Source organism: Eulemur rufifrons, chromosome 8, assembly GCF_041146395.1.
Source record: "Eulemur rufifrons isolate Redbay chromosome 8, OSU_ERuf_1, whole genome shotgun sequence".
NCBI classification, from domain to species: Eukaryota; Metazoa; Chordata; class Mammalia; order Primates; family Lemuridae; genus Eulemur; species Eulemur rufifrons.
The window spans coordinates 113,991,932-114,015,862 of record NC_090990.1 but is presented as its reverse complement, the minus strand read 5'-3'; the positions used below and the strand labels follow the sequence as shown (position 1 = coordinate 114,015,862).

The window sequence follows — 23,931 nt, the reverse complement described above, 5'->3', positions numbered from 1 at the left end:
TGTAAAGGTCTTGCATATATGTCATTTGCATTGTTCTAATGACTATTTTATGCTATTGTAAATGGTATTTTATTTCATTTTCTAATTATTCATTGTTAATACTGGAATGGAGCTTATCAATTCTGTCAAATTATTTTTACATCTGTTGATATAATGACATGGTTTTTCTCACTTTCATAATGTGGTAAATCATACTGCTGGGTTAAGCCTCACTTAGTAATAACATCCTTTTCACATTGCTAAATTCTATTTCCTTTTATCTTAAGCATTTTCACATCCATATTCTCATGGGATACTGATTTTTAATTTCCTTTTAATATTTTTGTCAGCTTTTGTTATTGGGATTATACTGGCCTCATAAAAGAAGTTGAAAATTTTCTCCTCTACTTTTTAAGAGTTTGTATAGAGTTTTGCATTTCTTCTAAACTAAATATTTAATAGAATTCTTCAGTGAAGTAACCAGGGATTGGAGTTTTCTTTTCGGCAAGGTTCGTAATTACCATCTAATACTTTAATAAATATGGTGTTATTTTTAGATTTTGTATTTCTTCTTCCATAATTTTTGACAAGTTGTTTCAAAAGTTGTTTTAAAAGATGAAATCTGTCAATTTGATCTACACTATTAAATTTATTGCCATAAAGTTGTTTATAACATACCCTTATTGTCTTTACTGTCAATAGGCTATGCAGTGACACTCCCTTTTCATTTTCAACATTTGTTGTTTTCTTTTTTTAATTTGATCAGTTTTCTTAGTTTCCTAGGCTGCTATAACAAATTGGTATAAACTAGGTGGCTCGAAACAACAGGAATGTATTGTATCACAGTCGTGAAGGCTAGAAGTCTTGAGATCAAGGCTTCCTCTGAAGGCTCTGGAAGAGGATTCTTCTTCATCTCTCCCTAACTTCTGGTTGCAGGCTATCTTTGACATTGCTTGGCTTGCAGTTGCATCATTCCCCACTCTACCTCCCCCGTGGCCTTCTCTCTATGCAAGGCCTTCTTATAAGGACAACAGTCATTGGATTTAAGGCCCACCCTAATCTATTAACAGTATGATCTTATCATAACTATTTACATCTGCAGAGACCCTATTTCCAATAAAGTCACATTTTGAAGCTCCAGGTGGATGTGAATTTTGGGGGAATACTATTTCACTCAGTCAAATCAGTCTTGCTAGGTGTTTCTCAATTTTAATTACTTCAGGAAAAACTCTTGACTTTGTTGATTTTCTAATTTCCATCAACTTTGAAAAGGTTCTTAGTTAATGTCTCTTCAAACATTTCTTCTGTACCATTCTCTCAATCTTCTCTGAGACTTAACTGTAAAGATGGTAAGCCATTTCATTTTGCCTTCAAAGTCTCAGACACTATTACTTTTACTCCTTCTCTTTGATTTTCAGTTTGTATTCTTTCAGTTCCCTGTCTTAAAACTTATTGATCCTTTCTTCCATGTACAGTCTTAGATCATATTCATTTCGAGATTTGTGTTTTTTTACGTTTCCATGTCATCATTGAAATTCTCTCTCTATACATGTTTTCCACTTTGTTTTACTTACATCTTTAGGCATTTTTATCACATTACCCACCCCTGATAACTCAAACATCTGAGAAATCTTCAAGTTTCCTTCCATTGACTGTTTCCTCTCTGGATCAAATTTTTCTGCTCCTTTGCATGTTTTACAACTTTTTACTGTGTGCTGGATATTTTATATAAAAGGGTAGTAGATATTTAAGAAATAATAGTTACCTCCAGAAAACAGCATGGCTCTTCTTTTGTCAGGCTCACACAGTATGAGGCTGAATTAATCTGATCTAGATAGTTGAGCTATAATTTGATTCACTTTATCACTCCTTTCAAATATTTTGAGTGGATGGACAGGATTTCTTTTCAGCAGGGATTGAGACTTGAGCATCAGTGAGATTCTAGTGAAATCTCTGTGCTTTTTCAGCTGACCTGTTAGTTTCCTAAACAATAGAACATTTTTCTCTGCACTAATCACAATTGCATATTTTAGAATTTCTGGGGCATTCTCTTTGTAATCTACTCATGTACTTGGCTTTCTGTGCTTCCGGTGAACTCTTGGTCACGTTATCAAATCCCTTGGAGGATAAAGTTGTTACACTGTTAAGACCCATTATGCCTTAGAAAGACTTTTCCTTTGTTTTAGGTCTGTTTTATCTTCTTACTTTCCTAAAAATGAGTACATCTTTTCTAAAACCAGCATTCTCATTTGAAAACAGGAAAGACATACATAATGAGACTTAGAAGGGTACTAATAAGCCAATATTTACTAAGCTTTTATTTTGCAATGAGTCTGTACTGGACACAGCAGAGGAGGTAAGTTATGTTTCTCTTCGATAAGTTCTTTGAGCACTTAGAATATACGACACCTTTTTAGAAATATACAACGTTATCTTAGTAGCTTGAATGAATAAAAACTAAGTTCCCAAATTACATTAGATCTCAGTTTTGATTTTCTAAAATCTGATTAAAGGTGGACTAGTTCAGGTTCCCTCTACCTTGTGATTCTGCCATCTCCTACAATCTTGTCATCAATATCCAATTGGTACAAACAGAAAAAATGGGAGTATTCCTTTTACTCAAAACCTTAATATGACAATAGCAAACATCCACTCTAATTTCTAAAATTCAGTCTTATGCCTGTATCTACTTGCAAGAGAAGCTAAAAACTGTAGTCTTGCTGTATACCCAGGACAGAAAAGATACAGATTTTCACTGTCAGTTCACAGCATCTGTCAGTTCTGTGAGTCTACGTCCCCTTACTCTGAAAGCTAAACATTCAACACAAAAATGTTGACTGAATTAAAGAGAAAAATGCCTTGTCCATTCATCTAAGTTACTGTATCTGACAGTACAGGCAACGCATGTTTTGAAAGAGAGCAAGGTTGCTACCTTCCGCTACTTCAGCTGCAAGGTTAGGAATGAATTTATTCTAAATTTCTCTTTCCTTATAATTCCCTCTTATATCGACAGTAGCTCCCCCACCCGCCATCTGTGGGGATATGTTCCAAGACCCCCAGTAGATACCTAAAACCACAGATAGTACCAAACTCTATATATGCTGTTTTTTCCTATACATACATATATAACTATGATAGTTTAATTCCTAAATTAGGCACAGTGAAAGATTGATATCAATAACTAATAAAATAGAACAATTATAATAATATGCCAGGATTGCTACCCTTGCGCTTTGAGGCATTATTAAGTAAAATAAGAGTTACTTGAACACGAGTTCTGCAATACCTCACCAGTTGATCTGATAACTGAGATGGCTACAAAGTAACTAACAGTCAGGTAGCATATACAGCATGGATATACTAGACAAGGGGTGATTCATGTCCCAGGTGGGAGGGCATGATCTTTCATCATGCTACTGAGAACAGCATGCAATTTAAAACAATGAATTATTTATTTCTGGAATTTTACATTTAATATTTTCATATCACAGCTGAGTATAAATAACTGAAACTGCAGAAAGCAAAACTGTGGAAAAGGGAGGACTACTGTATTAATCTATTTAGCCTCTGCTGTTTCTAAGGATAAAAGTTATAGTTTGATGAACTTTGATTCTATCAATCTCCTTTTCACTATATTTCATAACTTACATCATAGTTTCTTTGATATAACAATCAGGACTGAATGATATTTCCTGGGTGTGCTTACACCATGATTTTCAAAGACATGATACTTTTATGATTTGCATCCAAATTTCTTCTAGTGATGCCAGCATTTAATCAATCAATGTTTATTAAATGTCTTCCATGTTCACTGTCGCTTGACACAGGCGTAGTATTTCATTCCATTTTCTGTCTTATTAGTCCAGAAGTCTTCAGAAATATTATTTACTGATTCCTATATCTAGCAACTGATTTATAATTGAGATCTCCACCATATAAGCATTTTCCCTTAAATTGCTCCTTCTTACATTTTAAAATTTTTTCCACCACATTTTCTTCTGGCCATGGAACCACCTCTTCTAAAAAGATAAACCTTGTTAATCTTATTCAAATATTCTTTTGCAAACCAGTTTTCCACTGAACACTTTCTAAATGAGCATTTTCTTCTTTTTAATTTCATCAGAGATCTGTAAACCATTCTTTATCTGCACAGATCCAGATCCAAGGAGAAACTACTCAAACACTTGCATGACCAGAAAAAGAGACAATTATTTGGTAGATGCACGTATTATAATTATTTTATGTATACTTTTTACAGGATTGCTGACTTTGTTCTTTAGAATTTGTGCTCTACAAAGATTACAGCCCATTAAAAAGGCTCAATACTTACCTGTTCAAGGACTACTTTTATAAGTAATTATACTTTGCCATAAATGAAAATCTAAAAAGCTCTTGACTGCAGTTGACTTTTGTTTGATATTAATCATATCTGCTGTTATTAACAAACTTCTCAGCCTTATTATTAATACTAACCCTTGTTTTATATAAAACATAACTGGAGTAAATTTACTTACAGGAACTGCTCTTGTTCATTGGTGATTAAAAATCTCATAACAGAGACTGAGCTTCATGAAAGTATTGCAAGCATGTGTGATAGACGAGATAGCATAGTACTTGGCCTTGTAGCCAGAAGAAAAATCAGTACCCACAGAATCTCTTCAGGAAAGCTTAAGCCATGAAAGAGCTCACATGAATTCAGGTTTGCTTTCCTTTATAGGTAGATTCCAAAACCAAAAAATTTTAAAGACTATAAGAAATGTATTAATATGGTAAAACTCCTACTTCAAAACCTAATTCCAAAGGATTTAATGACCAATACTGATTATCTGGAGTTGTGGAAAATGTCTCTCATAAAACTGCTCCCCAAAAAACATGCTTCACGATGACTTACAAAATGTGAAAGGCTGGGTTGTGCAGACTGCTTGGTGTACTTAAAAGCTGTTTCTCTTAAATAAAGTATAAAAAAACTACAATGTTATAGTCCTTTGGTTTTATTTTCTGGGATAAAAAAGTATAGGCATAAATGTTTTTAAAGTCACCTTGATGATATCCTTTAAAACAACTCATCAAATGGCTTATTTTATGTTTCCTGATTATCAGTATTCACCAATGTCACTGTCAGCCTTGATTAACCGGTTGAAAACTTCAGAGCAGAATAAGGAACTTTTGTGAACCTTTTCCCAATCCCTGAGAATCATAATCATTATAGAAATATTTTATCCTTTCATCAAAAATCTCTGGAAAGTAGTCGTGTTCGTTCATTGTTAATAGGGCAAGGAGCAGTGTCATAGAGGGTTAATCCATGTAAATTGGCTTCCACCCGTAAAGAAATTTTCTGGAACAGAAAAGAAAATTATATATAGAAGTTTTCTTCTTAAAGAGAGATCACCTCTTCAACATGTTCTGTAGACTATATTTTGTGATTAGCAATGTAAATCAATTCTAATGGGTAGTAAGAGTGAGATAGCTGTTTACTGTCAAAGGGATCACCTTTATTACCAATTAATTCAGGAAAATCAAGCTTCTCAATTTAGAAAGTTCCTTTTCTTTGGTTTCTCCGAAGAATCAGTAAAACTACATGTTAAGAATGGCCTATCCAAATGTACACAGACTTGGTGAAAATTCTATGAAAGAATTTCTTGAAATTGGTTTTACAAGCCCATTTTCAAGGCTGAATCTTACTAGCAAAATAGTACTTCTCCAAACACAGAAACAATTTACCTGAAAAGTTACGTCACTGTTTATTATGTCTAATTATTAAGCACTTAATTTTTGAAAAGGTTGGAGACTTGCCTATGGAAAAGTCTCTTATTCCATAACTGCATAAATCTAATACTGAGTTTTCTTACCTGAAAATCACGAATGTAAGTCAGGAAAAAACCAAAGAAGGAAAATGACATAGACCATTCTGCTGCAGTGGTGATCATGTGAATCACATAACCCTTGAATGATGGGGGGAAAAAGAATGGTTTTGTGAAATTTCATTCAAATGATCTATACTACTTCTCAAATTAAAAAAAAAACAACATAATTCTTATAAACCAATCTGCCTTCTGAAGATCAACACTTGATTTATTGAACATATCTGGAGAATTAAAGAGCAGACATTAGGAAGTCCTCCTAAATGATATTACCTATCTTTGTTCTACCTAGAGCAAATAAAATTTCCACTTAAATAAGACAGAACAAGAGTGTTTTTAGTCCATACTCAAGGAGTTATGACTGTCTTTCCCAATACCATAAGATTCATAAAATGCCACTAAGAAAAGATTAACAATGCTCAGGATAAACCTAGTAAGTACTATTTTTAGAGTATTAAATAATATATGGGTTATAATTAGGAGAATTTAGTAAACTATTTCATTCATTCATTTTCACATGTCCTATTCAGGGCTAATTCTCAAAAAATAACTTAAAATGAAATGCCACTGAGTGGTTTGTGAAAACAGATGAACTCATTTTATTATCTGTTAATATTTAATATATGTCCTTCCTCTTATTCTCAGGATCAAAGATGCTATCTCCATGCAAATATCCACTATATTGAAACCCAAATGCAGAGTCCATAATATATTTTCAGATAAGAGTAGGAGAATACATCTTTTCAATTCAGAAATCAAGTATTCTAAAAACAAAAGCTCTCAGTTAGGTACATTGTATACTATACCCACATTTAGGGGAGTCAATTTCTGAGAAAACCCTTTTGCCATCACAATTCTCTTCATGTCTTGAAAACATCCACAGATCACAGGTGACAGGAGAATATGGATGGTTCTACATAAACTCTACCATATCTAGAAAATAATCCTGATATGTAACTGATTATACTACTAAAACAGTTTGTGAGTGCTAAAATGAAAAATACATCAAAATCAATGAAAACAGCCATCCTTAATATAAAACTAAGTTTTATAGACTCTAAATTCTTACTTTGTCCTCAGGGTTCCAATGGAGTTTCAGTACTAAATCAGTCCCAAAATTGCCACTGTACAAAATTGATGAGCAAGTCAGCACTATAAAAAAATAAGTCAAGGAAGAATCTCAGAGAAGATCTGTAAGTTTAAATTAGATTCCAAATAAAAATCACTTTAATGGCCCAAAAGGATTACTCCTACATTTATTGCCAAGGTCCAAACCCATTTTCTTGAAGACTTAATGTTATATAGCAATAGTATTATAAAAATAAAACTGTGCCCAGAAGACTTCTACAAAATGGTTCTCATAGTCAATCCCCTCCTTTGCTCAGAAAATTAGCAGCTCAATCATAAACTTCCGCTACCTAATTGTTCTTAAGGAGGGCATTTACTCTTCTACTTCTCTGAAGTGAGAATGATCAGGCTAAACATTATCTGCTCCTGGCTCAATTACTGAGGTCCAATGTACAATCTGAATTTCATGTTTCAAATCCTTTAATGTAGGGTTATGGACCTAAGAATCTCTCCTACAATTAAAACTGCAGAAAACGTGCCAGTAGTGTTCACTTAAATTCTGTTATTCAATTCCTTCCCAAGCACAGCCACATTTTACAGTGAAGGATACTGCTAAATGCACTTACTCCACACCAAATAACGAACAGTAGTCTGATCCAGAAGACTTGTTTGCCATGAATTTTGGGCTGCATTTGGTAGGAAAGGATGGTCTGAACAAACATATATAATGAGCCCATACCAAAAGTGAGCACAGCTCCACTTACATGTGCAACAAAAAGTGTTGTTTTCTAAGAGGCAGAAGAAGAAATAAGTCAATAAAAGAAACTCAGAACACATTGGCAATATAATATTTAAAAGCACAAACCAGAGACTTCAATAGGACATTCACTGAGTAGAGAAGCTCTGTAGATTCTACAAATTACTTCCTGAAGTAATTTTCTCTCACATTACTTAGCATAAACCTGAGGATTATAGTAATACCAAACTGTTTCATATGCCACCATTGAAAATATGACAGTAATTATTCATTTATTCTTTTACTCATTTAATAATATGTGCCTATTAGGGTGCTTATTGGGTGCCTATTAGGTGCCAGGCACTGTTCTAAGTCTTCAGATACATTAGTGAATAAAACAGACAAAAATCCAGCCCTCACAGAATTTAGTGAAGGTACACAACAATAAATAATAAACTTTAGAAATAAGGAAATTTCACAGGATGTTAGATGGTGATAAGGGTTATAGAAAAAGTGTAGTGGCAAGGTAAAGAAGATTAGGATGGCCTGGAATACTGGGAATAGGGAGTTTCAATTTAAATCCAATCTAAATTTAAATACAATTAATAAAAATAGCTAGAAGAGAATAATTTGAATATTTCTAGCATAAAGAAAAGACAAATATTTAAGGTGATAGATATCCCATTACATTGATTTGATCTTTACAAATTACCCCCCAAATATGTGTCTATTATGTATCAAAAGATAAATTAAAAAAAAAAAAAAGTAAAAAATATATCCCTTAACAAAACCAAGACAAACGAGAAATTACATAGGTTATGGGTGGTCAGAATCAAATCTTTGATATAGAATTTACATATTACATATTGATTGATCTGTAATCTTTCCTTAAAAGCAGTAAGTGAAACTTAGGAACTAATCTGCTTACTTATCCTTAACCCTTTCAAAGTCTCCTTTTTTTTTTTTTTTGAGACAGAGTCTCACTCTGTTGCCCAGGCTAGAGTGAGTGCCGTGGTGTCAGCCTAGCTCACAGCAACCTCAAACTCCTGAGCTCAAGCGATCCTCCTGTCTCAGCCTCCCGAGTAGCTGGGACTACAGGCATGCACCACCATGCCTGGCTAATTTTTTCTATATATATTTTTAGCTGTCCATATAATTTCTTTCTATTTTTAGTAGAGATGGGGTCTCGCTCTTGCTCAGGCTGGTCTCGAACTCCTGAGCTCAAACGATCCGCCCACCTCGGCCTCCCAGAGTGCTAGGATTACAGGCGTGAGCCACCGCGCCCGGCCCAAAGTCTCCTTGAGGATAAATTTTCTAGGAAGGGAGAATGCCACGTCACAACACAGGCATAAATTACAGACTTATGCTGCCACAAACCAAGGAACACCAAGGATTACTGGCAACTGCCAGAAGCTAGAAACAGATTCTTCCTGAGTCCCCAAGAGAGAACCAACCCTACTAACACTGTGATTTCAGACTTCTGGCCTCCTGAACTTTTGGAGAATAAATTTCTGCTGTGTTAAGCTACCCAGTCTGTGGTATTTTGTCACAGCATCCCTAGGAAACCAATACAGATTTCTGGTTGCAAACCCCTTTCAAGTCTCCTTAAGGATAAATTTTCTAGGGAGGAAAAAATTCCTCTAAGTGGACACTGAGGACATTTACCATGTATTTGTTTTGTTGAACACTATATACACACTTGTTTTTAAAGAAATTCTATTTATATTTTTTAAGTTAGATTTTTCAAATACCACATTATAATGACTACTAGGCATTTCTTTAAATGCAAAGACAGAATTCTTTCCAATCCTGCTTAGTCCCTTTAACCTCTCTAAGTTCCTAAATAATTAACAAGAGCATGTTTGTGCTAAGTACTATGCTAGGTGCCAGAGATACATTAGTGAACAAAACTATGGTGGTTATAATTAATGGAGAAATACATTAACTAAAAAAAAATCAAAAGATAAATTTAAACAACCCTGGATATAAAATTAGACTGTAATAAGAGTTATGAAGAATCAGTTTTTGGAGGCTTAGAGAACACAAAAAAGAAAACGAAATATATTGCAGCAAGAGCTGACAGAAAAGACTTCCCTGAGGAAGCATGCTCTGTGCTGAGATCTTAAAGATGCCTAAGTTTATACAGGCTTGGGGGTCATGGCATACCAAACAGAGGAAACAGAACATAAAAAGGACTTAAATAAGCCTCTTATTTAAGGAACAAAAAAAGGCCAGTGCTATATACAATGGAGACATTAAGAAGGCAAATGATGCAGAATGAGACTGGAGGGGTAGATATGAGCCCAATCATATAAGATCTTTGAGTTGATTAGGTAGTTTAGCAGTTTATCAAATTACTTTTTTCCTTTCTTCATTATATCTCCTTTCATGCAATTTTGGAACCTGTTGAACTTTAGGCAAGGGTACAGGGAAACAAGGTGAGATGTATATACGTTTCCAAAAGACCACTTTGGCTCTTTAAGAGTGAATGCAGAGGAAACACTGAGGAGGCTATGGCAGTAGATCAATGAGAAATAATGAAATCTACATCGGTAGAGAAAACAAGAGTAGGCAGGGAAGTAAATATGGAAAAGGAGAGAAGTAGATGCATTCAAGAGAGATTCAAGAGGTAAAACCAGTAAGTTCCTATTCCATTTAAAACACAGTGCTAACCTCTCTTCCAAGCCAAGATCTGTAATGGCAAACCATTTATAATCTCTTTTGTGTACAATTTTTCCTGTATAAATCAATTGGAGTTTGCCTCTGTAAAAGAAAAGAGGGAAGAGGAGGAGCTGGCAATGCACTCACCACTTTAAATAAGTAGTGAAAGTTTACATTAGAAAGGAAGAGTCATAAAGGTCTGCTTATAAACAGGGCCCAGCAATGAAGCCATCACTGAAAGATGAAGAGGACATCCAAAGTTGCACGAAGAAATGTAATCAAGAGAGAAAAATTTCATTCAAAATTACAAGGCCAAAGGGACTCCTATGGTAAAGATAAATTAGAATGAAAGCTGAAAACAAAACAACAAAGAAAGTATATAAGGTTGTCTTAAGTGAATGAGATAAGGTGGAAGGGGCAGTTTGTGTGGGTGCTATGAGGAGCTGCTATTGGAATTTACTGGGTTGTGCAAATAAATATTTGAGATTCACTTTTACCATATGGGTGATGATACTGTTAAATTGATCAAGAGAAAATTGGAGCAAGGAATCACTATCCATAAACTGAAAATTCCCCAAAACATTTTTAACACTGAGCTACAGAAATTTATCAGGAAAGGCAGGATCCTATTTGTGGCATCGACAGCCAGCTAGCTGTCCACCAAAATTTTTGTTTTCCTTCCATAGTACAGAGGTGCTCCTGGGAACGAATGCCCAGCAAAACTGCATTTTTTTTCCAGGGCTCTAGCCTGCCTGCACTCTCCCTCCACCCACCGCCATGCCCCAGCATCTAGCAAATGAATGTCAGTGGAATGATGCGAGTCACTGTGGGTTGACAAAAATTCTCTCCTTGACCAACTCTACTCAGGTTCCTCTGAACTCTTTTCTCCACTAGGCCATGACTTCTGGGTTTCTGTGTTGGTCTCTGCATTGTTCAATTTTAGCAAGAATCCTATTAAGTCAGTTTAGCCAAAATTCCTGTCCTCGATATCTCATCACCTTCAATATCTGGGTTCCTCAACTTCCACCATCCCCTAGGTGATGTCTTATCATCCTGGCCTCCCTTCTAGCAAGAATCCTGTTAGGTCAGTGCTATAGTTTGGATGTTTGCCCCCTTCAAATATCATGTTGAAATCTGATCCCCAATTTTGGAGGTAGGGGCCTAATAAGAGGTGTTTGGGTCACAGAGGTGGCTCTCTCATGATTAATGATTAGATGAAGTGGTGGAAGGGTATGAATTCTTGCTCTATTAGTTCTTATGAGAGCCGGTTGTTCAAAAGAGCCTGGCACTTTCCTGCTTGCTCTCTTGCTTCCTCATTCGCCATGTGATCTCTGTACACACAGGCTCCCCTTCACCTCCTGCCCTGAGTGCAAGCAGTCTGAAGGCCTCACCAGAAAAAGATGCTGCTGCCATGCTTCTTGTATAGCCTGCAGAACCATGAGCCAAATAAAACTCTTTTCTTTATAAATTACCCAGCCCCAGGTATTCCCTTATAGCAACACAAATGAACTAAGACAGTCACTCTAGCCAGAATTCCTCATTACCATTACCCCTAATGTTTCCAGACTGTAATTTACCATACACCAACCTCTGCCCTGCTCCTTAGCTATAAATTCCCATTTAGCCCAATCTACCTTCCCTACTGCTCTCTGTGCAGAGTTTACAAATATTTGGTGAAGGCTGACTGCTACTTTAAGTATTTAACATTATTTCTCCTTGAGAAAAAGCTAAAAGAGCTACAGATCTTCCCTTTATCTCCTCACATACAAGGATAGGCACCTAGGAATGCAGGCAATCAATCAAACATCTAAACAAGTAGATAAAATAGGTAAATAACTGTACCTTGTAAGTCATATTAAAAACAAAGCAATTGTTTAAATCTGTAATTGTGTCACTTATAATTTATACCAATTCTGTTTGGTCTTGAAGTAATCTCCAACTAAGTAACAATATAAGTCTAATAATTGTCCTATGGATCTTAAAAAAAGATTGTTTAAATTATTAAATATGAATTTTTCTAATTGTGAATGTAGCTATTTCTAAAATGGTCAAATAATTTAAAGGCCATGAACTCTATTTTGTTAAGGTAAAGAAACAATACCAGCATATAACTGAACGTTTCAGGTTTCTTTTTTAATAGGTATATTTATGTACTTCAGGAAAATACCTATGCTGGGCTAAAACACAAACCTGGAAGTTTGCCACAATAGAAAGTCCTAAACAACTCAGTATTCCAAGTACAAGGCCAGCCTTGTTTAATTTGATGATATGGTTCTCTTCAGGATTCAGAGCATGAACTTGCTTATAACGAACATAAATGGTAGCAATGCCTGGGAAGAGATAATCCGAAAAACAACAAAGTAATAAATAACCAAGAAATAAAGATGATGACGAAGAGTTCACAAAAGTCACTGCTGGGATTTTCCTTTTAAAATTAATCTTAGAGAAGAAAAAACAGCTGTCGGTTTTCTTGGTTTTGTTTTTTTATAGAGATGGGGGTCTTGCTATATTGCCCAGGCTAGATTCGAACTCCTGGGCTCAACCGATCTTCCTGCTTCAGACTCTTGAGCAGCTGGGACTTACTATAGATTTTTTTTTTTAATCTTAAGATTGCATATGGCACTGCTAATCTCTCCACATGACCGTGCAAATCATTTGCTTTCCATGGGTCTCATATTTACAAATATTTAGGATGAAACTTAGATCTTAAGTTTAATGTCTTCTGAAAATTTCTAATGACAAGAGTAACACAAAACACAAAGCATTTTTATGATAAGCACCAAATCAAAAGTAAGTAGTTCTAGAATATGGATGGGCATGGGAAAAACAAAAACAAACCAAAAGTTTATTTGCCTCACTTTCATATCATTTTATTTCAAATTATAACTTAACTCAATCAGATATAGTAGCCAATTATAAAGAAAAAAAAAAGCCTACTTTGCCATATCTATTAGTCAAGAATAGGCCAAATTGAATTTTCTATTGCAGAAATATTGCCAAAGAACCCAGCAGTGTAGAAAACATAATGGAGATATGCTTTTATAGACATGTTTCTAAAGAGTTTAGTCGCAAAGACGAATTTTTATAAATTGAATTATCTTCCTTTCTATTTTTGACCCAAGCAAATATCACATGGAAGAATGCAAATATTTAAAACAATCACACTTGATAGAAAAAATATTATTTTAATAAACCATTAATAAAAATTTGGTTCAAAATAAACAAACAGGAATGTAAAATACCAGAGTAGCAATTTTATCCATTGGCATTACCATATCACTCAAATATTAAAACATGGTTCCATCTCTATTCCTCAACATATAAACTGTTTATTCCAAAGGAATTTAGGTGGGATTAGTTGTGGTCAATTGTGTCTACAACCCTTTGTTCCCTACTGGTTGCTTAAGAAGTCCACTTAAGGCCTCAAGGAATATTTGGTTATACTTAACTTCCACTTGAATCAGTAGTCAAACAGCTCTCTCTCTATTTTTTTAAAGATTTCCATAATTTAGGATTTCTAGAAAAGTGTTTTTCTTTTAAAATGAACATAATGCTGAACAATAATTTACTGATAACGTTTCCTCAAGTATAACTAGAAAGTAAAACAAGTAAAACAATAGTGTTTAAAGAAGAAAATACAGTAGCAATTTAGCTATTAATTTTCATTGTTAAAACCACTCTCATTACTTACCTAAAACTGCAGCGATATTTAGCATTACACCAAACAAGCATTTTTCTGGAGCGACGGTACCAGTGTCACTGAAAGAAAAAAAGGAGGTATACAGATTTCTCACATTAGATATACACATGTATTTCTTCTAAGGGATAAAAGGTAACAGGAGTTACTTGAAACCCTTTAGCTTTTGTAAGTCCATGAGCTCAACTCTTATATCACTTTATAAGGAGAACATGACAATCTGAGCTCACAAATATTTGCCTACTTCACTTTCTACTTACACCATTTCAGATTATTTCTTTTCCACACAATAGAAATCAATATACATTAATTTTAAAAAGCTATCCTTGGTATGTTAAGACTGTGTTATTTACTTACCAGTAATCAGGCAGACGAGTTTATCCATCCAACCAGAATATCCCCTAAACACCAAAGGCACTTTCATAACTCTGTCTTTCTGTACCTGTTGTTGACTCTGACTATAATTCAATTGATACCTTTTCATCTATTGATCAATTTAAAAAATATTTACCAAGCACTTACCATGTGTCAGACATCATTTCAGGGGTAGGAATATAGCAGTAAGTAAAACAGACAAAGCCCCTGACCTCAGGTAGCTTCCACTCAAGACCAGTTTTGAGCCTTCTCTTCTCTACAGCCTTGGACAACTCCTCTAGCAGGTAGTGACTCACATAGCACACTGTCCAGACGTTTATTAAAATCACTTACTTACACTGCATTGCAATGTAACTGTTTATACTTCTTTCTTCCATGGTAATATGGAATACAAAGATTAAAAAAAAACCATTTTTTTGCAAGACCTTAGGTATAGTCTTTTATCTCCCTAAGACTGTTCCTTCATCTGTAAAATGGGGCTATTCATTCCCTCCCAGCTTCATCAGATCAATACAAGGATGAAATAAAATGTGATAATGCATGTTAAGTATTTAGCATAGTAGCATAGCAGGCTCATGGGAGACAGCCATTAAATATGAGTTATTTTCTCTTCCCTCAAACTACTATAAAGATTAAAAGGACAAAGTCTTTGGCCTTGAATTGAAGCCCTGTAGGAAAGAGAGAATCAGGATCTCAAAAGTACCAATGCAATGGGAATAAAAAAGAAATAGAAAGTCATGTCTGAAAAGGAATCAGTAAGATTTGGTGAACATTTGGATTTGGGGAGTTAGGAAAAGGAAAGTATCAAACACGAATTGTAAGGATTGGTCCTTCTAACTTTACAATTCCATGAGTTTTTCTCTTAAAAAATAAAAATCTGCAATGAAAATGGAGAAACAAAAAATAACGTACTTGTAAAGAAACAATTATAAAATAATAAAATGTATTTTTACATACAAAAGATTTTGTTACTTTTGATCATCTTTAGGAATTGGGGAATAGAGAGGTTTTTTTTTTTTGTTAATTCTATCTTTCAAATTTTCTACAATGTATAAGATATGTATTGTTCTTAGAAAACAAAATATAACTCTAAATAGTTATATTCCAAATGATGCTCCTGTTTTGGACTACCCCATAAGTGAACAAATGCATGCATTTCCAAGAAGGTTGGCTAAGGGTGTTCCTTCTTTTGGCAGAGGAACAGAATGACATTAAGTAGCCTAAAATGAAAACAGCTATGCCATCACCTCATTAGCACAGTACAACACCCCAGTGGTCCCAAACCATTTTGATCCCACACCATCACAAAAACAATCTGACCATGTAACTTCAAAATATATGTACTTATTATATTATTGTTCCACATCAAACTCCAGTAAAGTTTAAATATTTTTAGATTAATTAATATTTTCTTCCCATATCCCAGTGGGTGGCACCCCACTTTGAGTATCCACTACTTGAACCAACTAAGAGAACACGTGAAGCTCACTTACAGCGAAATTTCTTTTGAAATGAAATTTACATTTGGTTACATCCTTTGGGGCTACAACAACTAAACCTTTCGGATTGCATCTATGAATCAAAACGAAATTTGCAGAGTATCTAGTTTAACTTAATCATTCTGTGGATGAAGGAAATGAGCCTAAGAGAAATAAAAATAAGTACTAGAGTTTAACATATATTAGAATGTTGGAGAAAGACCTCAGGGTACTACTAAGTTCATTAGCAGAAAAATAGAAAAGCAGAAGGAAAGGGACGGAAAAGGAAGTGACTAGGGTTCTATTAAGAAAATCACATGCAGTACCATCAGGGAACTGAAACTCTGAAAAAGAACTCAGTGGCCTCTTAAATTACAGTTGTCCCTTGGTATGGGTGGGGGGCTGGCTCTAGAACCCCCCTTAGATACCAAAATCCAGGGATGCTCAAGTCCCATACATAAAATAGCACAGTATTTGCACATAACCTATGAACATCCTGTCATATACTTCAAATCATCTCTGGATTACCTAATACAATACCTACACATCACTTCGTTCGTGTGGATTCAATGCAGTACTTGGCAAATGGCAAATTCAAGTTTTGCATTTTGGAACTTTATGGAATTTTCTTTTCCAGGATATTTTCAATCTGTGATCACCTGAATGTATGACTGTGGAACCTACGGAGGGCTGACTGTGGTAAAAGTTCTTTAAAAAGAAAGCAGACAAGTTCTAAGAAGAAAAAAAAAAATATTATGAAGGGCCCTCATCAATTTTAAATATGTATTTTCTCTTGGAGTTATTCAAAAATGGTCAGGCTCCTTAAGCCACATGTTCCTTTAGCAGAATGTAAAGTTATATGTTATGAGATCTTCATTAAAGCATTGTTTGTAACAGCCAAAAAAAGGGGGAGAAGAAATAAGCAATTTATATATCAACATGCTATCAATTTTTATAAATGAAACAAAAGGAAAAACCCACAAAATGTTAAAAGTAAGAAAGGAAAGAGGAAAGAAGGAGGAGAGAGAAAGAGTTTTGTATAAACATAGATAAGACAAAACAAACCAAACTCTGGAGGGAAAACTACCAAACCATGAGTCACCTCTCAACTGGTGGGGGTCAGGAAGAAACTTTCACTTTTTATTTTTATAATCATTCTGATATTCTTTAAAATTTTGCTGTAATAATTACTTATTGCTTTTGCAATTGATAAAAAGGGTTATGGACATAGCATATCCAATTGAGTACCCCTCATTGCATCATTACTAGTTGTGAGATTTCAAAAATATTGATAAATTTTCATAGTTCATGTGTCAAATATCTAGGCAGCATGTCAGAAGAGTAAGAGCATAGCCCCTAGTGTCAAATTGCCCAGGTTTAAATCTTGGTTACAACACTTCCCGAGTTATGTGCCCTTGAGCAAATAACTTAATCTCCCCAGACCTCATTTCTTCCTCTCTCTAATGAGGATAACAGTTCCTACCTCCTATAGTTGGTATAAGGATTCAGTTAAGACATAGAGAATGCTTAGAACATTACCTTGTACATTACAAGTAGATCAATAAATGTTTGTCATTACTACTATCTTTTCATATTACTGTTGTTATTTCCAGCGTTTTTGAATTTTAAGGGGAGAATAATTCCAATTCCATCTTCTGAGATAACTTCAAGTCCTTATTTGGGACACAAGATACTAAGGAATCACAATTCACTAACCAATTCACTAACTGAATCTTATCCTGCTGTCTCTACATTAGTCTATCACATAGAAAAAGCCAAATTCAAGTTCCTTTTTATGTTCCCTTTATTGTTGTAACGCCAATGTAAAATCTGATTTCTAAAAGGTTGACATTAAATGTTGGTTTCACATAAAAAGGTCAATATTAAATGTTAAAATAAGAATGAGACATAAAGATTCTTCTATACAAAGGATCTATTTCACTGACCTGATGTAAGGCAAGGCAGGGTCTACATGGTGGAGTGTTACTGCAGTAATGTATGAAAATATGAAAGCAGCAGATGTCCAAATTACAAGAGCTGAAGGAAGGAAACTGAGGCCTTGCTGAAACCACCACATTTCCAACAGGTCTTCTGAAGTAAAAAAAAATTATATATTAGAGAAGTTAATTCACAGGGTTTCCTCCATCCTACTTTAGCTATTCACGCCCACGACCTTGTACTTACCATGCTGAACTGTTCCACTTGTCAAATCATCCCCCACAACATCCCTCAACACCTGCTCTTCTTCCCTTTCTCAGTGAATGGAACCAAGATTCATCCACTTGCCGTAGCCAGAAACTTTCTTTCTGTCCCATATTCCCACACATAATCAAGTATCAAGTACTATTTATTCTACCTCCTAAATGTCTATCAAATCTACCCCTACTCTCCATCTTTATTGCCACTACTCTACCTAAACCACCATCACCTCTTGGCTAGATTATTATCATAACTTCCTAAGGAGTCCCTGTGATATTGTGAAATATATATTTATTTGTTCTTTCTTCATCCCACTTCCAGGCAAAAAGTTCTCAAAACCCTTGGAATTTGCAGAGTGATGAGTGTCTTTTATATGCTAATGAGATGACTAGGGGCTTGTAGCCCCTAGGTAGCTTCAGGATGGGAGCTGGTCACAGGAAAGACCAAGGCATGATTAGAGCGTTGGGACTTTCAGCCCCACCCCAACCCCCAAACTCTGGGGAGGGGCGAGGGGATGAAGGTTAAGCTGATCACCAATAGCCAATGATTTAATCAACCTTGCCTACCTGATAAGGCTTTCATAAAAACCCGAAAGGACTGGGTTTAGAGAGCTTCCAGATAGCTAAACATACGGAGGTTCCTGAAGGGTGGCACACCTGGAGAGGGTGTAGAAGCTCTGTACTCCTTCCCACTGCCTTTCCCTATGCATCTCTTTGTATTCTTTGCAATAAACTGGTAAATGTGTTTCCCTGTGTTCTGTGAGCCACTCTAGCAAATTAATTGAACCCAAGGAGGGGATAATGAGAACCCTATTTTATAGCCGGTCAGCACAGGTAAAACCACCTGGCGTGTGTGATTGGCATCTGAGGTGAGGGGCAGTCTTGTGGACAGGGACTGAGCCCTCAATCTGTGAGATCTGACACTATCTCCAAATGGATATTTCCAGAATTTAATTGAATTAAAGAACAGACATCCATCTGCTGTCTGTTGCAGAACTGATTTGATTGGTTGCTGGTGGTGTCAACAGAAAAGAAGCCAACTCTATAAAATAATTTAAATAAGTTTATTCTGAGCCAAATTTGAGGACCATGGCCTGGAGCCACCCCCAAGAAGCCTTGAGCAAGTGCACTCACTGTGGTTGGGTTACAGTTTGGTTTTATACATTTCAGGGACACAGGAATTACAGGAAAAGTCATAAATCAACACGTGGAAGGCATACATTGGTTTGGCCCCAAAAGGTGGGACATCTCAAAGCGGGGGCTTACAAGTTATAGGTGGGCTTAGGGATTCTTTAGTTGAGAATTGGCTGAAAGTATTAGGCTTTATCAAAAAGACCAGGAGTCAGCGGAAAGGAGTTAATAAGATAAATGTCTTCTATCTTTCATGTGATGCTATACCACAATCAGGTTGGGAATAAACCACATCATATTGGGTTAACAAGACCTGTTTTGCAAGATTTTATCATTTGTAGGCATGACTCTCTAAGACCCCTTAGAAGGGAATTTAGTCCTCAGGAGGAAGAAATCCCCACACACTTCTTGGTGTCTAGAGAAGTATTCTGCATTGATTATTGAGTGAGAGAATAGGAAAAACACTTTGGTTTTTCCTATATTACCCATTTCTCCTCCAGGCTTGACCACAATCAATCTATTATAAATTCCACTCTAAAACCAAAGTGATCCTTCTAATTTTAAAACACCCAGTCTGAAAAAAAAAAAGAAAAAAAATTACCCAGTCTGACTACCTTAAACTCCAAAAAGAATCCTTCAATGGTTTCCCCGGTGCCCTTACAAATTGTCTTTCCTCCTTAAGATAAGATCTTTGCATCATATCTCTACTTAACTTTCTATATTCAGTCCTGGCCACTCTTTGCTGCCAATTCCTTACTCTAGCTACCATCAATGCAAAAGCAAACAGTGTTTACTATGCCTTAGTAACATTTACTAAACACCTTAAATACATGATCTCATTTACTCTCCTCAACAGAATTGGAAGTTAAGAGAATTGCCCGAGGTCACAGACCTGGACCCTGGTAGCAAAGATTCACATTAAACCAATTTCATTCTAACACCAAATCGTGTTTGAAGGAGCATCTTAAAACAGTGTGATAACCTAAAAAAAATGTAGTATTTCCCATGAAATTTGTAAATACTTACCACTTCCTCATCTCAGACTGAACTTCCAAAGAATGAAATCTCAGCCACTTTTGACTTGTATTTGTCATTTACTCTGGTCATCTGACTTATTGCTAAATATGTATATTTATATATTGCCACATAGGTTTTTATTTTATCCCTAAAGTCACCATTATAAGGTTGATTTAATTTCCTGCCTGAATTATCATGATCTCCTCTTTTCTGTTCTTTTTTCCTTATCAGTCCTTAACATTCCACCCACATTTTTTTCCTCTATTTAGTTAATTATGACAATTCCTTGCCAAAATCCTATAGGTGCTTTCCCCAGCATAGGCTTCTGGGACAATAATTTGCAATTTGTATACATTTTGAATCACTTCTAAAATGTTTAATTTTTCATCTTTCATCTCTTTAAACGTTATTTTGTTCCTGATGATTCCTATCTAAAGTTCTTAGGAGTCTATGTTGTTCAGCTGACTCTTGCACATATGCTTTATGGTTTTTGACTGTGAGCTTGTATTTGGATGATCTTAAAATCTGGGAGTATTCTAAAAGGCCTAAATTAAGGGTGAATCATTAGGAAAGGGTATTCGTTTTTGCCAGGTACTCCATCACATTACCAACCCGGGCCAGCTTTCTGTTATTTTCTTGGCTTCCAGCTTTTTAGACCATGGAGACACATAAATTTGAACCTTGTATCTGAGTGATGGTAGACTCTATAGTTTTTAAGTTTTCAGGTGGTATCTTTATTCCCCCACCTGAAGCTGTGGTAAAAATGAACAAATTTCTTTGTGATCCCCCTTTGCTAGGGGGCAGATATTTTTCTGGCCCACTTTTCACTGAGTGTGTGGACTTTTGTATGTTCTAGCTGAATTTGGGGGGAGATGGCTCTTCAAGGCTACAAGTTATACGCTTTCAAGGGGAAATATTTACATTATATTCTATGAAAATGTCACCCCCTGAAACATAGACACCAATTACACCAACAACAGTGCCTGTTGAAGTTGTGTACCTAGGAAGTCACAGGGGTATGAATTCAATCCTTCTACCTTGGGTAGGAAGCAGGGGGAGTCTATCAACAGTCCCTAGTTGTGTTTTATTTCTGCTATTAGCCAAATGCCCTAAAAGGAGGCACTGCTACTTTACTATTACGGTTTTAGCTCTCTTGACTTTTTAGCATAATAAATGGTAGCTTTTAGTATTGTGTGTTAAATGGTCTAAAATAATACCTGCTTCATAGAGGTTTATTCAAGGACTAAGTAAGATACACAATGCACTATCATAGACACTCAATAAATATTTGTTCTTATTTTAGAATGTGCAAGAAAATTACCTGTTTTACAAATTCACAAACTGTCAGTCTTCAGATCTGCCCAAATCTGCACCTTCTATAAATCCTAAGATCAACATACAAAGAAAATAAGAGGTTGCTCTTTCAATCCACATGATTTTAAACATGTGCAATTTCAAGTCAACATATCAATATTGTTCATGGGCAGAACACTAGGCTACATAGCATTATTAATAGGTTATTTTTCTTTAAAAAGTTGATACTTGGGCACTACAAGGATTTGGTGAACCATTCACAGCTCTTAGTGGCAGCCCTTAAGAAAGAAAAAATAAATTAAAAAAAATGAAAATAATAAAAAGTTGACACTTGACTTTTTATAATGATGTCCCATCTGGAATTAAATAATGTTTTAATTCTAGGATATCTAGTTTCTTATCCTTTCTCACATCATACATCTTTCACTGGTCTCAGAAAAGGATAAAATAAAAGGAAAAACACTGGGTTTCCTCCTATACAAAGACAGACAAAATAAGGAACAAATGATAGCTTACTATCAAGCAAAATAAAGCACTTACTAGTCCATGTGATACAATGGAAAGACAGCTGTGAGATCAGATTGAAATAAGTGCAAATACTACCTTTATCACTTCCCAGCTGTATGATTTCAAGCAAGTACTTAGCTTCTGAGTTACAGTATTCTAATTTGTAAAACAGCCAAACTCTCAAAGGGAATCATTGGAACGGAACAGAGTAAGCATACAATAATGATAGCTGATTTATTAATTCTGTATAATTAGAACTAGCCACAGGTATAGGGAGCAACTGCTATGTATGGTATGAATTCTTTCTGTTTCCTTAGGCTTTGAGAGTTCTAGTTGTTTAAAATGACAATTTAGAGGACAAGTAGGACTTGAAATGGTTTACTAGGTTGCTAATGACAACTGAGAAATTTAAGCACATGGACTAGATGAGGAACACTATCAATTGCCCACATATTTTCAGCTTGGACCTGAAAGCATCTGGGGAATTGCCAACCAAGTAAAATTAGAATTTTAATAGTTACTAATTCAAGAAACCTTTTGTAATTGAAAATATACAGGGATGAACTTCACATAGCAGTGAAAGTGTGTAACGAAATGTTCTTGCATCTCTTACCTATCTTCTCTGCTTTCTTTGAGGTTCCATGAATCAAAACTGCAGGTTTTGTTTTTTCCCACAAATATTTAACTGCCACTGGTAACGAGATGAATTTCTTGTTTTGTCTCCTCTAGTGGTAACTGCTAAAAAATAATAAGAAAGTCAATTCTGGATGTTCCAAGTGAATAGACAGAAAGTCCTAAGCTGCTTTTAGGGTTACACAGAACCATCAAGACCAAGGCAAAGTATAATTTTAAAAAATTATGTCTCTACACTTTAACCCGGCCTCCTGACAAATGTAATATTCTAACAGTTAAATCCTAAAAAGTCTAGAAGATTAAGGAATGTTTTCATAAGTTGGATCAACTATTACATGGAGAGAAATGCGGAGAATCTGATGATGTAACGCAAAATACAAAGTTGCATTTGGGTACTGATTCATAAATTAAAATGTGGGAAAGCTGTAAAGATTATTTCTATGGTGTATTTCCAGTGGTTTTCAAATGTACTCTACTGTAAAGCATGGTTGCGAGGATACCCAGGACTGGCAATTTTCTTTCTGCACGAGGCCCACTCTTGCGATAGAATTTTGAGTAGTTGACGGAGCTCCACGTACAAACGAGGTCACCACGGATCTCAGTTTCAAACATAGCCCCGACCGATCCAACCACCAAGGTATCTGAGCCCAGAAGTGACAATAGGAACGCATACTCAACTGTAGTTTTTGTGAGACTGGGGCGAAGGTAGTCAGTAACTGCTTAAACAAAACCAGAAGAATTAATTAGTCATCTGCTTTTATCCAGAGGCGCGAAACACTAAGGCCTTTAAAGATCTCGGCTCCGTTTTCCCTGGGGCCAGCGGAAAATGCAAAACAGCGCTTGGCACTAGGCACCGCTTAGGGCATGCAGGGAGGTGGGGCAGCGGGGGGGAGACAAGGAAGGGGACACGAAGGTGGAGCCCGGAGCCTGCACTTACCCCCAACACACCCCACTCCCCGGGTCCCACGAAGCCCGCCCGCGGCGCCCGCCACCAGCTGCTCTTCTCCAGAGGCTCGCACAGCGTAGCCCCTGGAAGCAGGGTGAGCCACCTCTAGTCTCGCGCGCCCGCCACGCGGGTTGGGGGCTACAGGCTGCGCCCACTTCCCAGACCCGCCAGATCCCGTACTCTGACGCACCCTTCTAGAGCGGGTGAGCTTTCGGCATCAATCCTGCTTCCCCTGCTTTCTGCTTCCCTTACCAGGTCGACCCAGCCAGTGCGTGCCGCTACGTCGGAAGGCTACCCAGCGGATGGAGGCAGGGTGGGGTCCGGCGCGCG

General features: G+C 36.1%; 2 protein-coding genes across 6 annotated transcripts in view; one reads left to right on the top strand and one right to left on the bottom strand.

Annotated features, from left to right (window-relative positions):
- Positions 1-4,152: 4,152 nt before the first annotated feature.
- On the bottom strand, positions 4,153-23,929 carry DRAM2 (DNA damage regulated autophagy modulator 2). 5 transcript variants are annotated; one of them, XM_069478990.1, is made up of 11 exons: positions 23,854-23,929; positions 23,334-23,371; positions 22,636-22,760; positions 21,523-21,586; positions 17,802-17,946; positions 13,997-14,064; positions 12,496-12,635; positions 7,519-7,696; positions 6,910-6,992; positions 5,829-5,921; positions 4,153-5,314 (listed from the first exon to the last, which is right to left on the bottom strand). In XM_069478990.1, the coding sequence occupies exons 5-11, from the start codon at positions 17,930-17,932 to the stop codon at positions 5,207-5,209; spliced, it is 801 nt and encodes a 266-aa protein (XP_069335091.1). In that variant the 5' UTR covers positions 17,933-17,946; positions 21,523-21,586; positions 22,636-22,760; positions 23,334-23,371; positions 23,854-23,929; the 3' UTR covers positions 4,153-5,206. The 5 variants fall into 5 exon arrangements, with proteins under 5 accessions (XP_069335091.1, XP_069335092.1, XP_069335093.1 ...); XM_069478991.1 differs by having other exon boundaries at positions 22,636-22,757; XM_069478992.1 differs by lacking the exons at positions 22,636-22,760; positions 23,334-23,371; positions 23,854-23,929 and having other exon boundaries at positions 21,523-21,590.
- The window catches only part of CEPT1 (choline/ethanolamine phosphotransferase 1), a 43,697-nt gene continuing 43,433 nt past the window's right edge, over positions 23,668-23,931 (top strand). The window contains exon 1 of the mRNA XM_069478987.1: positions 23,668-23,731. The gene's annotated coding sequence lies outside the window, so the exon portion shown is untranslated. The remainder of the gene's footprint in view (positions 23,732-23,931) is intronic.

Coding starts and splice junctions, on each gene's coding strand:
- DRAM2 (XM_069478990.1), bottom strand. CDS start 17,932: ATGTGGTGGTTTCAGCAAGGCCTCAGTTTCCTTCCTTCAGCTCTTGTA. Junction 7,697..12,495: donor CTATTGTGGCAAACTTCCAG/GTTTGTGTTTTA, acceptor TCTGCCTCTTAG/AAAACAACACTTTTTGTTGC. Junction 6,993..7,518: donor TGGAGTAAGTGCATTTAGCA/GTATCCTTCACT, acceptor ATTTTTTTATAG/TGCTGACTTGCTCATCAATT.